This window comes from Dipodomys merriami, unplaced genomic scaffold (assembly GCF_024711535.1).
Source record: "Dipodomys merriami isolate MVZ:Mamm:240054 unplaced genomic scaffold, mDipMer1.0.p SCAF_14, whole genome shotgun sequence".
In the NCBI taxonomy this organism is placed as follows: Eukaryota; Metazoa; Chordata; class Mammalia; order Rodentia; family Heteromyidae; genus Dipodomys; species Dipodomys merriami.
The window spans coordinates 27,201,855-27,217,504 of NW_027202715.1; the positions used below are offsets into that span (position 1 = coordinate 27,201,855).

General features: G+C 37.1%; 1 protein-coding gene across 3 annotated transcripts in view; it reads right to left on the reverse strand.

Annotated features, from left to right (window-relative positions):
• The window catches only part of Bicc1 (BicC family RNA binding protein 1), a 244,488-nt gene that overhangs the window by 96,133 nt on the left and 132,705 nt on the right, over positions 1-15,650 (reverse strand). For all 3 annotated transcript variants that reach the window (XM_070021069.1, XM_070021067.1, XM_070021070.1), the window contains exon 3: positions 8,047-8,116. In XM_070021069.1, coding sequence (XP_069877170.1) covers positions 8,047-8,116 — 70 coding nt within the window. The remainder of the gene's footprint in view (positions 1-8,046; positions 8,117-15,650) is intronic.

Below are 15,650 nucleotides of genomic sequence, written 5' to 3' on the forward strand. Positions count from 1 at the left end.
AAATCCTTTAAAAATGAACACATAATTACTATTTAACGTCAATTCATTTCTTTCTACTTTGACATAGAAATAATCTGTAAATGGCCATCAATAAATACCAATGGTAAGAAAGAAGCAGTTTATGTAATACATATAGGGGGTAAACAAGGTAAGTAAACAATTTTTTGAGTAGCACAAACACTAAATTATTTGCTTCATTAGAAAAATGATGAACCACCATTATAATAGGAAAAGGATATATAATCCAACATGAGGTGGGACAAAAAATTTAAAGAAGAATATAAAGGGATATTCCATGAGCAGATGAAAATTGTTCAATTGTTCTACTCATTAAGGGGGTATGTATGAACAACAGGATTACTTTTCACTATTTAGATCAGCCAAAGTAGGAAAGCACACTGTTGGCAAACAGGGGGAAGTAATAGATGTTTCTCTTTCCAAATTCCGGTTCCTGCAAGGTAGGAGGGAGTTCATGTTCTGTAGACTATGAATTCCCTTGGTAAGAATTTGCTCAACATACAACATATCCAAGTGCACAAAGAAATTAGAAATTCATTCAAAAAACAAACAAAAAAAGTAGCCAGGTGCTGTGGCTCATGCTTATAATCCTAGATATTCAGGAGGCTGAGATCTGAGCACTGTGGTTCAAAGCTAGCCCGGGCAGGAAAGTCCATGAGACTCTTATCTCCAATTAATCACCAGAAAACTGGAATTGGTGCTGTGACTCAAGTGGTAGAGGCTAGCCTTGAACTGAAGAGCTGAGGGACAGCACCTAGGCTGAGTTCAAAACCCAGAACCAAACAAAAAAAAGTAAAACCAGTCTATCAAGACATATTTGTTGAATTATACTATTATTTACCAAAAATACCATATGTATTCAATGACATTTCCATTAGCTACAAAAATAATGGATTATTTGTGTGCTTATATTGAAGATGTTCTCTCAAAATGTGCATAGAATGAGTTTTCATAAAGTAACAACACACACTATTTGTATAGATCAAACAAGACACACCTATGCTGTATTCTGATCTTATTTCTATTTTTGGCAGAACTTGTTTTGCTTTAAGAACAATTTTTGGCAACAAGACATGAAGAGAATGTAACTCCTCATTCCTGACATCTCTCTAGTATCTTTTCATAAAAATGTCTCTTAGTACCAAGGTTTATTTTTTTAAAAAAATATAATGATATTTTTTAAAAATATCATTATATACCACTCTAATGGTCAAAAACAGGTATGGGAATAAATGAAGCTGCCACTAGGATTCATTTTCTTAAGCTAATGAGAAATGCCAAGTGGTAGCTCAGAGATGTTTGCAACTGTAAAATGCCTTCATGATAATAATTTCTTTTTTTAATTTAATTTAATTTTATTTGTGAACATACTGTACAGAGGAGTTACAATTACATGGGCAGGATAATGCATACATTTCTTACCAAGCATTGCAGCCTCCTCCTTTGTTTACCCTTCACGTCCCTTCCCAGCCTCCCCCCTCCCCCCCAATCCCTATCCTTCTCCTCCCCCCCCCCCTTCACCGACGTTGTAAAGCTCGTTTTGGACATGACAACTTGTACTTATGATAATAATTTCTTTGCTACTGATAGACCTAATAATAAATGTCATGAGATTCAGTCCAGCAATGCCATGACTACTGAAGCAGAGGGAAATCAGAAAACCACACATGATTTGGGAAACCAGAAAAAACTTGCTGCCCATTTTGGGAGCAAGATAGGTACTTATAACACCATTGTAGTGTCCAATTATGATAATTCCCTTAGGAATTGTCACAGTTCTCATAACTACACATCCTATCTAGGCCATGTTCCTTCCTACCACAGTGACTAGTAGAACACTGAACACAACTTCCCCAAGCCTTAGACTAGGACTCCTACTACTGGCTACCAATTAGTGTTCACTGAGTGACCACTGAGTATCTGAGACTGTTAAGGGAAAGACCCTTCTTCCTAAAAGAAATACAAGCCAACTGCAAATATTTCTATCTAAAAGAAATACAAGTAGCCCTGGGAAGATCAATGAGACTGCTTTCAAGGACCTAAAGCAAAAAAAGAAAAAGAAAAGAAACACTAACAAGCATTTATAACATATTCCCAACATAGTTTCTTTCCAAACCCATTTTTTGAAGTTGTTTGGTTTAAGTATAATTCAAAAGTCTTTCCTAAGGAAATAATATATAAAACAGTTAAATTTCAGAAGTGCTGTTAAAAAAATGTGCACAGCTGCCTGGTGCCTATAATCCTAGCTACTCTGGAGAGTGAGATCTGGAGAATCATGGTTTGAAGCATGTGATTTGGCAGAAGTCCATGAGATTTCATCTCCAAAGAACCAGCAAAAAGCCAGGGTGGAGGTATAGACCCCAATGCTACAGTGTCATCTAAGCAAACTGAGAGAACATGAAGCCCCTGGGAAATGCACCAGAAATTCAGTAATTCAGGTACCCTGAGTAACAAGAAATTAGATCATTTTCCAAGAATTTCTCTCCTCTTCCCTCGTTAGGACACTACAGAACCACTTAGCCACAATCATGCTCATTTGGGGAGTCTACAGGGAAGCTACCATTTGCAGCTATTCCTCTTGATCATGATTATCACTCCTGTCCTGTGAAGGTCATGACTCTAAATCTTGTTCTGTGGCAAATAACCAGCATACCTTAGAGGCAGATATTCTCAGCTACATGAGCAGTTCCACTATAACCAAGATTGAGTGAGATGAAGACTCAATCTCCAAATATTTACTGAATGTCAGCTATGCCCTGATTGCAGTGTCAGGGATTCAGTGCTTAACAAAACTCCTGTGTTCTTCATCCTCTAGAGAATCTAGCCAGGGGTTCTACAACCTTTCATTATCACCCGTGTTATATCACAACCTACTAATAACTATATATGTGTATGCACATACCAAACAACATGAACATAGATGTGCATGGCTTCAAGTTTTATCAGATAATATCATCACATTCCATTTTCTTTTCTGATATACTTGGGGTATTTTATTGCTGGTTGTGGCTCATTAAATTAACTTTTAGTGCAAGGACAAAACCCACTACCAAAAACACATTGATCTAGCTGGCCGGGCCAGGTCATTTCTCTGATCTCCCCCCATGGAGCACTGATACGTTAAAGTGAAACACTGATCTACTAACTAGTGCACCAATGGATACCAAACTAAACTACCCTCCAGAAAACACTTTCCCCAGGAAAATTAAAAGTTAAAGGTCTACAGTTTTACTCATGCTAAGATTCCCAAGTAGATATCCGCTTGTTTTGATGGAATACAACCAAAAACATATTATAATCTCATGGAATTCTAATAATTCTCTTGTTTATTCTGGGAGGAAGGAAAGAGCCAAACTGGTGCCAGACTGCCTGTAAAGCAGGATACATCAGAAATCCAGTCAGTGCTGTACAATCTGGTTAGTTGTGGCCACCTCTGCTCTCCTAGAAAGTTCTTGCACTTGCCACCCCTTTGACTCTGCAGTACCATTTCTTTAATGTGGACCTCATCTATTTAGAAATCTAGTAAATAAAAAAAAGCTTTAAATAATTTTACCCATATTTACCTTTTTCAGGCTAAGAAAAAAGAAACTGATGAATTAAAAGCAAAATAATTTTAAGAAAAAATATTTACCTCATATGAGAGAAAAAAACTCATTTAACATTGTGGACTTCACAGTGCAATATATATATGAGATTAATTCTCATTACAAATCACTTTATCTATTTGTTAAGGCAGATCTGGCAGAAATTTTGTGGCAAAGCAGCTAAATTGTCCAAAATGCTATTTATACTTAATGAAGCTGCATTCATTTTAAAATAGGCTATGCCTCAGAAAAGTATATTCAAAATTTGAATGTCTAAAGATATTCTAGGTTTTACAATTTCAAACACCCTAATCCTTAAATAATGGTTTCACTGGCACAAGCCTCATGCTTTTCTATCAAGAGCTTCAAACAATTTTATTCTCTTCCACACAAGATAAATTACCACTACACAGAAGAAATATTAAGTCTCACTTTAAATTTAATTGTGACCCTCATTAAAACAATCCTACAGTCATCTATTTAAATGTCCATTACCTTCAGCTTTAAAGTCTTAGTTCTTTCTGCCTTTAATGAGCATTCAGTTTTCCAGTCAGCTCAGTGCTGTAGGATTTTAAAAAAACAAAAACAAAAATTTCTATCCCCCAGTTTATATTTAAAAATACACTTAAAATATTCTTCATAAACAAATATACTTCTATTACTTTTTTCAAAGTGCATCCTAGGATCTAGAATATAGCTGAAGAGAAATGAAGGTGGGCTGGGAAGGTGGCTCAGTGGTAGAGTGCTTGCCTTGCATGCATGAGGCCCTTGGTTCGATTCCTCAGCACCACATAAGCAAAAAGAAAAAAGCGAGAAGTGGCACTGTGGCTCAAGTGGTAGAGCACTAGCCTTGAGCTAAAGAGCTGATAGCGCCCAGGCCTAAAGTTCAGGCCCCATGACCCACCCACCCCCCAAAAAAGAAGTTCCTTACTGAGAAATGAAGGTGGAATGAATGGGAAGGAGGAGAAAAAGAGAGGACTAGAGAGGCAAATACCAGATGGTTCTTTGCTCAAAGTTATATTTCACAATGTCAAAGAACAATGATGTTACCATTACCTTATCCATGTTAACTGGCTGCAAAGATGACAGAGTGTAAAACTTATAAATCTAGAACAGTGCAATTCTTTGGTTGTGACATTGAAGAATTTCACTTGTTTTTCCACTGTGGTTATCATCATTGCATACTCAACACAGTTTTCCTGGCAACTAGATTTCCTGATGACTGTTTCTACATCAGAAGGTAAGACTTTTGTTTCCCAAACTCAGCTAACCATAGCAGCAGAAGGAGCTTGTTAAATATATACACTCTGAGGACCATGCTAGAACTTCTTAACTAAAATCTCTAGAAATGAATCTGAACTTTCTGATGGAAAATGAAGGCTCTTAGCACTTCAACCAAGGAGCGCTACAATTACTCACTCAGCCATTCCGATAAAGGATTAATGGTTTCAAAAATAAAGTCTGGACAGAGATACTGGAAGCTGATTTAAAAAACACAGGACCAAATTCCAATATGGTAAAGAAGTGGGCAGACAGAGGTAACAGTGGCCATGAAAAATGTTTGTGTAAGCTCAAATATTCCACCAATGTGTGTCATAAAAACTAGAAAGTAAAATACTTTCTAGTTTTCTCTAGCATGGACTGAGAATTAACATATATTCCAAATCTTCAAGCTACCGTGGGAGTTACAAATTAATAATCATCCCAAATATGGCACAAATCTCTTAACTACATCAATACACCTCGGTCTCTTCAATAATAACCCGAAGAAAGCATTAAGACCAGCAATATTTCCTTCTACTACACAGAGGGGAGACAATAGCCATATCAGATGAAACAACAAATAATTACCTACTAAAATTCCTCCTGACATCTTCATTTTACTTTTATTAGCTACAAATTATAATCAATGAAATTTCACTTCTGAATAAAACCATATTTACACAGGAGGGAAGTTAGCCAAGAACTAAGTCAGCAATTGTGTGTTTAAATAAGAGCCATCAAGGAAAAATTGAACAGTATAGTTCTCAGAGGCAAACTACTGGTTCTTTCTCGATCCCATGTTCTCCTTTGTCACATTCTGTTCATTGCGCAGTGCCATGTACATTCAGAGCACTTCATATACAATAAAAAATAAATAAAATGAAGTCTGAAGACCCACGACTGGAGGGGCCAATTCTTAGGCACAATTCCAAAGTTTAACTTTAAAGCATGTAAAAATTATCCCAAGTATACTCCAATATCCTGCTAAAATATTAATTCTAAAGCAAAATGTATCATCGAAATTTGGAATCACTGGTCCTTCTGAATAGATTAAGTGTGCCAATGAAAGGAAAGTAATCTAAAACTATGAGACTATTCTATTAATCTCTATATTTTCCAAAATCTCTAATGTTGAAATCACATTTTGAACAAAAAAAATTGAAACAATTCTTAGTTTATCATGATAATTGGGGAAGGAGGATGTAGGGGAGGAACTTAGCATGGATCTGGGTAAAAGAATAAGCCATCTCAAAATTCTCTTAAAATGGTTTTACCATTCATGTTTCCTTGGGACTTTTCTTTGGGGACTAATTGAATTTTGTTTTTATTAAACAAGCAATGAAGTTCATCTTATTCTGTACGTAAAAATACCTGGCAACAGGAAAAGAAGAGTCAGTGGTATATACAAGTTTCAATTTACCCAAGTTGTGGGCCAGGGATTTTTATATAGCTATAAGCAAATAAGTAGATAATCCACTACCATTGTCCTGAATTGAGTACAAAACATCTAAATAGTATGGAAAAATAATAAATAACAGGCCTATAACCAGTGGCAAATAAAGATATGGAATTACACATGGAAATTAACCTGTCTTCTTATGATTATTTAGCATATAAGCTAAATAATCCTGGCTACTATGAACACAAATACAAAGATAAAAAGATCAGAATTTCTGTAGCCATGTCAGTCAAAGTCCATTGGCAACACCCAAAAATTAAAAAAAAAAAACTTTGTAAAATAATTTACATTCCATGTGATGAGTAACTCTAAAAAATGAGATTAAAAAAAGGAAATGTGGACTAAACTATGAAAGGAAATTGAGAAATTGTGCAGTGTATTGTATCATTTAGCAATAAAAATCACAGGGCAAAGGGCCAACAAACACACAACTGAATATCAACAACAGAAAAGCCAGACCACAAGGGACACTGCTCTGCTTGCACAATCATTCTGTCTCCTGATGACTACAGCATTTGTACTCTTAATAAAATATACACAATAAAGTTGAGCTCAAGCTCATACTTTAAAAAGAAAAAAATACCCCAAAAATGTATGCTGAAAAGTTGTATTTCAAAATACCATATAATCTTAGCAAAAAGAAATGGAAAGGGGTCATATTCTTCCATTTCTGACTGTCCATTTGCTGGGTAGTGTCTTATGGAAAAGCATAGAAAAAGCTAGACTGGGGAGATGTTAATGGTCAGACTGAAAGGACATCTAGTGGGTTCTTTGCTGCTGGCTAAATGGATAAAATATACTCAAGAAAGGAAATTTAACGCTAGGTATTGGTGGCTCATACCTATAATCTTAGCTGCTCAGGAGGCTGAGATCTGAGGATCATGGTTCGAAGCCAGTCCTGGCAGAAAAATCTGTGAGACGCTTACCTCTAATAAACTACTCATAAAAAGCCAGAAATGGTGCTGTGGCTTAAATGGTAGAGCACTAGCCTTGAGCAAAAGATGGTCAGGGACAGTGCCCAGGAGTTCAAGCTCCAGGACCAGAAAAAAAAAGAAAAAGAAAGAAAGGAAAGGAAAGCAACCAAGCAAAAGAAAGAAAGGAAAAAGGAAATTTAAGGTTTAGATACCATTAATAGAAAAAATAGGTATTAGCTCTAAATTGTACAAGAAAGAACCCTAAAATCGCATGTGGAGTTACCATAACCTATAGCTGTCTACATAATGGGCAGCTTTAAGATCACAGGTCACTATGCATTTGAAATAGTATTGCTATCTCATTTTCTGTTGTCGGAAAAACTACACTTTTTTTTGGTATGTGTGTATATGTGCTAGTCCTGGGGCTTGAACTCACGGACTGGCTTTGGTCACTCAGCTTTTTTGTTCAAAGCAACTTGACTCACAGCTCTACTTCTGGCTTTTGGTATTAATTGGAAGTCTCAAGGACTTTCTTGTCTGGGCTGGCTTTGAACCATGACCCTCAGATCTCAGCATCCTTAGTAGCGAGGATTAAAGAGTGTGTGCCCCTGGCACCCGGCCACATTATTTTTAACCATGAGAATTCTAAATACATAGTTATTTGACAATCTGGGGGGAGGGAAGTAAAAGTAAATAATAAATAAAAGTAAGGTTGCTATCCTCCCCTGTAAGTTTTCACTATTCCAAACCTGTTACTCTAAAACCTCAGTTGTTAAAACTGCCCACTCTTCCCTCTCTCCCTCTCTACCTTTCTTGGATTTGGCTCCGATCTTCAGTTTGGATGGCCAAGCAATCTGTGTGTTTGTTTCTTCCATGATCTGCAACAAAAATTTAGAAAAATATCGACTCAATTAAGAGTTTGTACTTACAGATAAGATTTTATTTTCATAAACACAAAGTGCTTATTTTCATTTCTAACCAGATCAATTTAACAAAATGATCTCACTTTAAGACACACACACATACACACACATACATACACACACACACACACACACACACACACACACACACACACACACACACACACACATACACACACATATGGGAAAGGAAATACTTTTTGAAGCTTTTAATCTTTTAGAAGCATTGGAGTGTATCTGTTTCTCTCAGTGATCCCCTTCACAATGCTTCAGAGTTTAACAGACACAAATCAAAGAGTACATGAACAAATAATTAAGTCCACTTGTTGCCAGAGCCATCAAAGATGATTGTGCTGAATAAAATTCCCCAATACTATCGCCAACAGATTGCAACACCCCAAATATGATTCCCGTAAGGCAAAACTATATGAGTTAGACTAGACTAAATGAAGACCTTTTATTTACCCCTGGGAAAAGAAATAACTTGCTTTGGGCACATTTGGGTTCCATTAAAACCAATGAAAAGCTAATACACATATCTATTTTCTAAAGCTATATTTCCCCAACACTCTTCATGTGGTCCAGGATGGCACCGATGCCACGTCTCTTCCCACTTATACAGGGTTCTGACACTGGCCAGGAGGAACTAGCATGCAAATGAGATGGAGCAGAGAACAAGGGGAGAAGAAACAGAAGAGTAAAATCAAAGAGCATCAGTGACTCCAAAATGTTATCCTGTGTTCCTCACTATTTTTATCACAAGATTTCCACTGGATTATTGCTTACTTTTGAAGCATGATTACAGAATGTACCAAACTCAGAGCAAACAACTAAACAGGTAAATAGCAACACCACTGTTTTGTAATCATTGAATGAGTTGGATAATGTCTACTTTTAAATATGAACAACTAAATACAATTACAGTGCAATTGCTAGCTATTTTTCTTTTCAGTATTGGCTATGCACTACAAACACTAAACAGTTAACCTGCATCCCTACTGCATTGAATTCTATGCTATGAATATCTCATAGCATAAAAGGACTTTCAGCAGATGTTTCAGACTGGCAGGCCACATATGCATTTTGTCTACCCACTGTTAGCCTTTAGAAAGCTTCAGCCAAAATTCTTAAGACCCAGGGATTTCACATAGCAATTGAGATTTCTGATTCTGTGGAACATACAGCAGAGGCAGCACGTGGCAAAACTGGGCTGGTACTGAAAACAACTGCCCACGTTGGTCTGGCCCACAGGCATTCAACTACTCCCAGACCCCACTCCTCCTGCAGCTCTGCCTCTGTGGACAAAAGGCTCTTGACATTATCATTGTTAAATGAACTATCATTTACCATGGTATCTGCACTGCTGGTTTTCATGAAGAAATATTTCTCCACACTCATGCCCTTATTAAAAACTGATGAACAAAAGTAAAGCCACACTGTCCTCACTTAGTGTAGGTGTCAAGTCTGCCAATGCACTTAGTACTTAGTGAGTACTTGAGTTAGTTAATTCCACATGTTTTTTGTGTGTTTTTTGTTTTCCCAACCTGGCCACAAATTCACGATCCTCCTACCTCAGACTCTCAAGTACTAGAATTTTAGTTATGTGCCACCAATACATGGCTTTACAGCAAAGTTTCAAAACTATTGTCCTCCCTCAACTCCTTCTGCTCCAATCACACATATCACTCCAAAAACATGCCCCGGAGGCTTTCCTTTATGGTAAGTTCTCCCTTCCCCAGGCTTTCCAAACTTAGCTACCATTCTGCCCAAGTTACTTTTCCAGTCCCACACCACTCCCACTGGAGTTACGCTTGCTACTCACTTGCTAATAACCCTCCATTAACACCCATGGCATTGACATCTTTTTATCTTCTTTGTTTACTTGGCTACTGTTTGTCTCTAATAGGAATGATACTCTGCCCTGAGCACAGCAAGCTCTGGATGTAGTATTTGGGCAAATGAATGCTCACAACACCCACATCTACCCAATAGGAGCAGGTGCCCACAGCCAAGTACCAGCTCTACCAATTTGTGACTATGTCAGACACATTCAGTAACTTCCTGCCTTCATTTCCTTCTCTGTAAAACTGCTTTTAGGAGGTATTCCTAAGTTGTTGTGGAAACTTGATATGAACGAGCATGTAGGAACCTGAACACACAGTGAGTGCCCATAACATCAGCCCTTGTAAGATTTCCTACACATTGGTTATTCAGTCAGCTTCTGTTCTTAGACTCTAGGCTGCAGCATCTAACAAGGGTGAAGAAAAGGCAACCAACCTACCTTTACTGGGCTGTGTGCTAAGTATGGGAAGCAGGTAGGGAAAGTGGAGCATGTACAGAGGGGATCTTAATGCAGTTGTGGGTGGTCAAGGAAAGTCACCTTGAAGAGAGCTTACAGATGCTGTGATCCAATGGAGGAATGGGCCACTGGGTAGGGGAAAGGGGCAAGAAGTATCCCTGGTGAGGAGGAGTGAATGTGAAAAGGAAAGAGGCAAGTATTCTGGTGCAGGTATTGTCAATGCAGGGTAACTAAGCAGCCTCATCTAACGTCATCTCCACTGTCCTACAGCTGTATACACGGACATACCCACAAGAGATTTACAGCTATGACACAGATCGAAGTCCTCAGTTCCCTGTGCTTGACTACCACTCACGACAAGCAGACTATAACCAGTGGAGCTGTTACATGTCAGAAGGCACCAAACTTACTACACTGTCAAGAAGTCAAAATTCTCTCTAGCCAGCTATCAGTGATGCTTTTCAGATCATCAGGGAGTCGCTCCATGTCTGTTCTTACAGCTTTGATTGTTGAGCTATCCATTTGTTCCAGCCTCGGCACATCTATGTCATGAGCGGCCAAATATGAAGTGAGCATTGAGAGAAGGAAGAAGCTCTCTGCCCGGGTGTGAGTGGAGGCTCATCCGGGAACCCTTTTGTTGGAGCTATATTACTGCAGCTGGGGGTCTGACAAGCATGTCCCATGGGAGAAAGGCACAGAGGTGGCACAATGACAGGATTTACGGTGGAGAAAAGATCAGAGGATCTGTACCCAGCAAGTTAAGCAAAAAAAAGTTCCTGAAAATGGCCATCACTAAGTAGTATTCCAGAAAGTGAGCCAAGAAAATGGCTGAAATCAAAGAAATCTCAAATCTCTGAGAAGAAAATAACAATCTTCCAACTCAGAAAAAAAAATTCTAAAGTAAACTCTAGCAAGTTGTTTCATTTTACTTTTATTTTTTTAATGAATCTTACGGTCTCTTTTACTCCCTTCACAAAACAAAGCTCAAAGAACAAACTACTGATCTGGAATTATAAGCATTAAAGTAACTTGGGGGGGAGGTGGGCAGCTGGGAGACAAGATCTTGCTGTGTAACCGACGCTAGCCTGGATCTTGCCTCAGACTCTCAAGTGCTGGGATTAGAGCCATGTGTCATAACACCTGGCTAAAGTAATATTTTGTTTTAAAAAAAAAATCCCAGGAAAGAGAAGACAATTGAATGGATTTTGCAATGCGTGAAGCACTAATACCTTTCCAAAAGGATCTCACCTACTTCCCAAATGCCAATTTACTCCTACGAATGTGACAAGGAATCACTTCCCAGAAACCCCTGGTGTGCCTCCATGCTCAAGCAAGTCAATATGTTATCCAAACTGCTCAGTTTCCATTCAAGGAATAATTTAATTAAGTGCATAATTATAAACATCTCCACAATCCAGAAGGGATGTGGGTGCCCTTTAACTGTGTGGAATTTGATCTCAAAGTTCGAAAACACACTAAAATGACTAGTCCTTCCTGACAGAAAACTATAAATACCATCATGTCATTGAGGCTAGGAAATGTAGAAACATGAAAAGCCCAAAGCCTCTAAGCAGAAAATGATGGCGTTCTATCTTAGAAAAACAATCCCAAAGGTAATTCCAGCTGGACACTTAAAATCGTATTGTCTCCCTATAACTATCTTCCCCAAACCAAAACTCAGAAGAACAAGCATGATAGTTTGAATTACCTTCTACAAATACAAAATCAAAGCTCAAACATTATAAAGACTGAATCCTGGATGCTATATGTTATGGCATTTCAAGTATGCCAGATCTAAATTCTGGATGTACCCATTAGGGGAAAAAAAATCTCTTCTGTTCTACTATCATCTGCTTGATGATTAGTATCTACTCTCCAGTATCAGACACAATCCTGGATGGCAGGAGCAAAGAGGAGAGTTTTAGTTAGAGGAGTTCATCTGAAATGTAACTACCGAATAAGTAACTTCAAAATTTCTTCTGTTATGCTTTATTGTGCCCATTACTTACAGAAAATCAAAAACAGGGATATATCTCAGTTTGTATGGTAGTAGCAGATTTGAGGAATAGCCACAAGGATTTCACCCAAGAATACCAATTTTTTTTAACATTCAAAGCAACCAAAATTGATTGCTGTCAAAAGAATATATATTTTTATAGTTCATCTGTAAATTATTTTTACCACATGTAGTGGCTCATGCCTTCAGTCTCAGCTACTCTGGAAGTTGAAATCATAAAAATTGCTGTTTGAAGCCAATTCAGAGAAAAAGTTAGCAAGGCCTATCTCAATAAATAAACTGGGTAGGGTGGTTCACATCTCTAATCCCAGGTATAAAAAGGCCAACTCTGAACAAAAATGTGAAATCTGATCAAAACATGAAAGGAGGGAAGGAGAAACGGAAGGAGGAAGGAAGGAAAATGGCTTGGGAACATGGCTCAGAAGCACAAGACCTCAGTTCAAAATTTCTTTACTGTCAAAAACAAGGTTATTTTCTCATTATTAAAAAAAATGTAGTGGAGATCATGGTACAAATAAGTAACACCTTTGGAAGCTAGTCACCTTAACTTTCTAATTATTTATTCAATAAATAAATAGCAATGGTAGTGTTAGCATAATCTGGAATTTAAATTTTCTAACTCGATGAAAGTTTTGTCAGCTATATTTTAAAACTTAAAAGATTTACACTGAATTCTTCAAGTAACTTCAGTATTCCAAAGTAAGCTACTCAAGTTAAAATAAGCAAGTAAAATCTAATCAAATTCCATAAGTAGTTCGTGTATAATTAAAATAATTTTCATTAATACTCTTCGGTGCTCTTATGATAACACATTTATTCCAGCTCAAAGAAATTTCAGATTCACTTGCCATGTGGAAATAGAGCATAGGTACTGATATTCACTAAAATACACATGCTGCAGGTTTGCAGCAATTACAGGGTAATAGCTTACAGATGGAGGAATCTTTGCCAAACCAGCAACATTCTACTAACAGGCTTATTCCACCAAATTTTTCAATCCAGACATAAACTGAAAAGTCCACAGGTAAATAATCAGTATTTCAGATCAATCTAAGACAAGACTATTTATGCTGACTTTACTTGAAATACATGTTCTTGGACCAGGGAAAGGAATGCTAAACTCTAACTTGACATTTATACTCTACACTATTGAAAATTTATCCTTCAAAATGACTATCAGCTGGGAGCCATCTGCAGTCTACTTGTCTAAAAGACCAGCTTAAGAATGTTGTTTTCCTTATATCCACAGAAAAATAGTATCTACCCTCACAGAAGTGGATGTTTAAGGTTCTTCATATAGTAATTGACTAGTCTTTTCGTTATATCTCACTATAAGGGGAGAAAAAAGTCAACTAACTAGAGATGGGAAAGTAGCGAACTCACAAAAATGTCTAAAAGATAGAAATGTTTATTTTGCTGAGAAATTAGAGGGTTCTGTTACATTCATTTAAACTCAAGAAAGCTCCCTCCTGAACCACATTCAGTTATTCATCATCATCATAACAATTCTTCACACTTACCTAATATTTATATATATTTATATAATTTATATATATATTTATATAATATAATAATATATATTTATATAAATATATATTATATATAAATATATATTCCTTCTTTATTCTTCATACTAATCTAGTAAATTGCTTATGAGAAGCTTACATAACAGGTCTGGAATGCTAGCTTTCCATAACTGTGACCAAAATGCATGAGAAAATGACTTAAATGAGGAATTATTTACTTTAGCTCATGGTTTCTGAGTTTTAGGTCCATAGTCACATTGATTCTGGGTCCCTGGTGAGATGGAATATTGTAGTGGTGGGGACAAGTGGCAGAACTACTCACCTCATGGTGGACAGGAAAGATAGATAATATTAACTGCCTGCACTCCTGGGCTTTCTCCTTTTTTATCTTTTAGTCTTTCTGGGCCCCCCAGCATATGGGATAACACTGCCCATATTTAGAGTGGATGTGTCCTATTTAGTTAATCCTCTCTGAAAAAGCCCCCACAGACACAGTCAAGGCTGAGCTTTACTAAATCTCCAAGGTGCTTTTCAACCCAATGAAGGTAACAATCAAGAAGAATCTTCAGGAGGAAATTAGAATTTAGATAGGCAAGGTATAAATCAAAATCTAGCCAGAATTTAGGCCATATGTTTCCTTCGGCTTATGAAGAAAGTGGAAGGCATCACACAATTATGGGGTGTTGATTCTGAAAACTCAAACTCAAGAGTACTGCCATGAATTACTAAAGAAACTGAACAAAAGAATGGCTATCCTCAACATCTTCTTTATTTATGATGGTGTGACACAGAGATGATCCCAGGATGATTCTCAAATCAAGAAAGTATTCTCGCCCCACCTCCAAACAAATATGAGATGTGTGGGAAATATTCTAAACTGTCAGAGATATGGCTATTGAGTTTAACAAAGGCTGAGAAAAATTCACTGAAAATATAAATAGTCTTTGTTTTATACAGTTTGATAAGAACAGATTTCCATTACCATAGCTTGTAAAAGAAAACTAGTTGCCAATAGCACAATTTTATTCCATTAATATGGTATACAAAACTGACGGCTATCAAATACAAATGCCACTGCTAGCTTTTTGGTACACAACTCACTATGTAAATTAGAATGCTCATTTGTACTAGTTAGTAACTAATCACATTGTGTGTTTCAAAGTCTGTGAATGGGCTGCACATCTCCCTACTTATTTATCTGTACAGACAGCAAAGCAAGTAAAGCATCCCTTGATATCCATGAGGAACAGCCTCCAGGTATTTCACAGATATCAAAGTGCAAGGACGCTCAACTTTCATAAATAAAATGTCATACCTACACACAGCCTTCTTTTTCCTTTCAATCATCTCTAGGTTATTTATAATACTGAATACAACATAAGTGCTATGTAAATATTGCAGTATTATTTAAGGAATAACAATTTAAAACCTGTATGTGTTCAATACAGATGCAACTTAAAAAAAAATATTTTCAGTGTGCAATTGGTTGAATCCAGATTCGGAACCCACGGGTCCAGATGGCCCACTGAGTGTAGCCGTGAGGACTCCTAGTTTTCCAGTGATGAAACCAAGTGACATTTTCCAAAAATAGGTAACCAAGAGAGGAAATTGGCTGACAACCTGAGAGCAGCAGAGAAATTGAAAAGG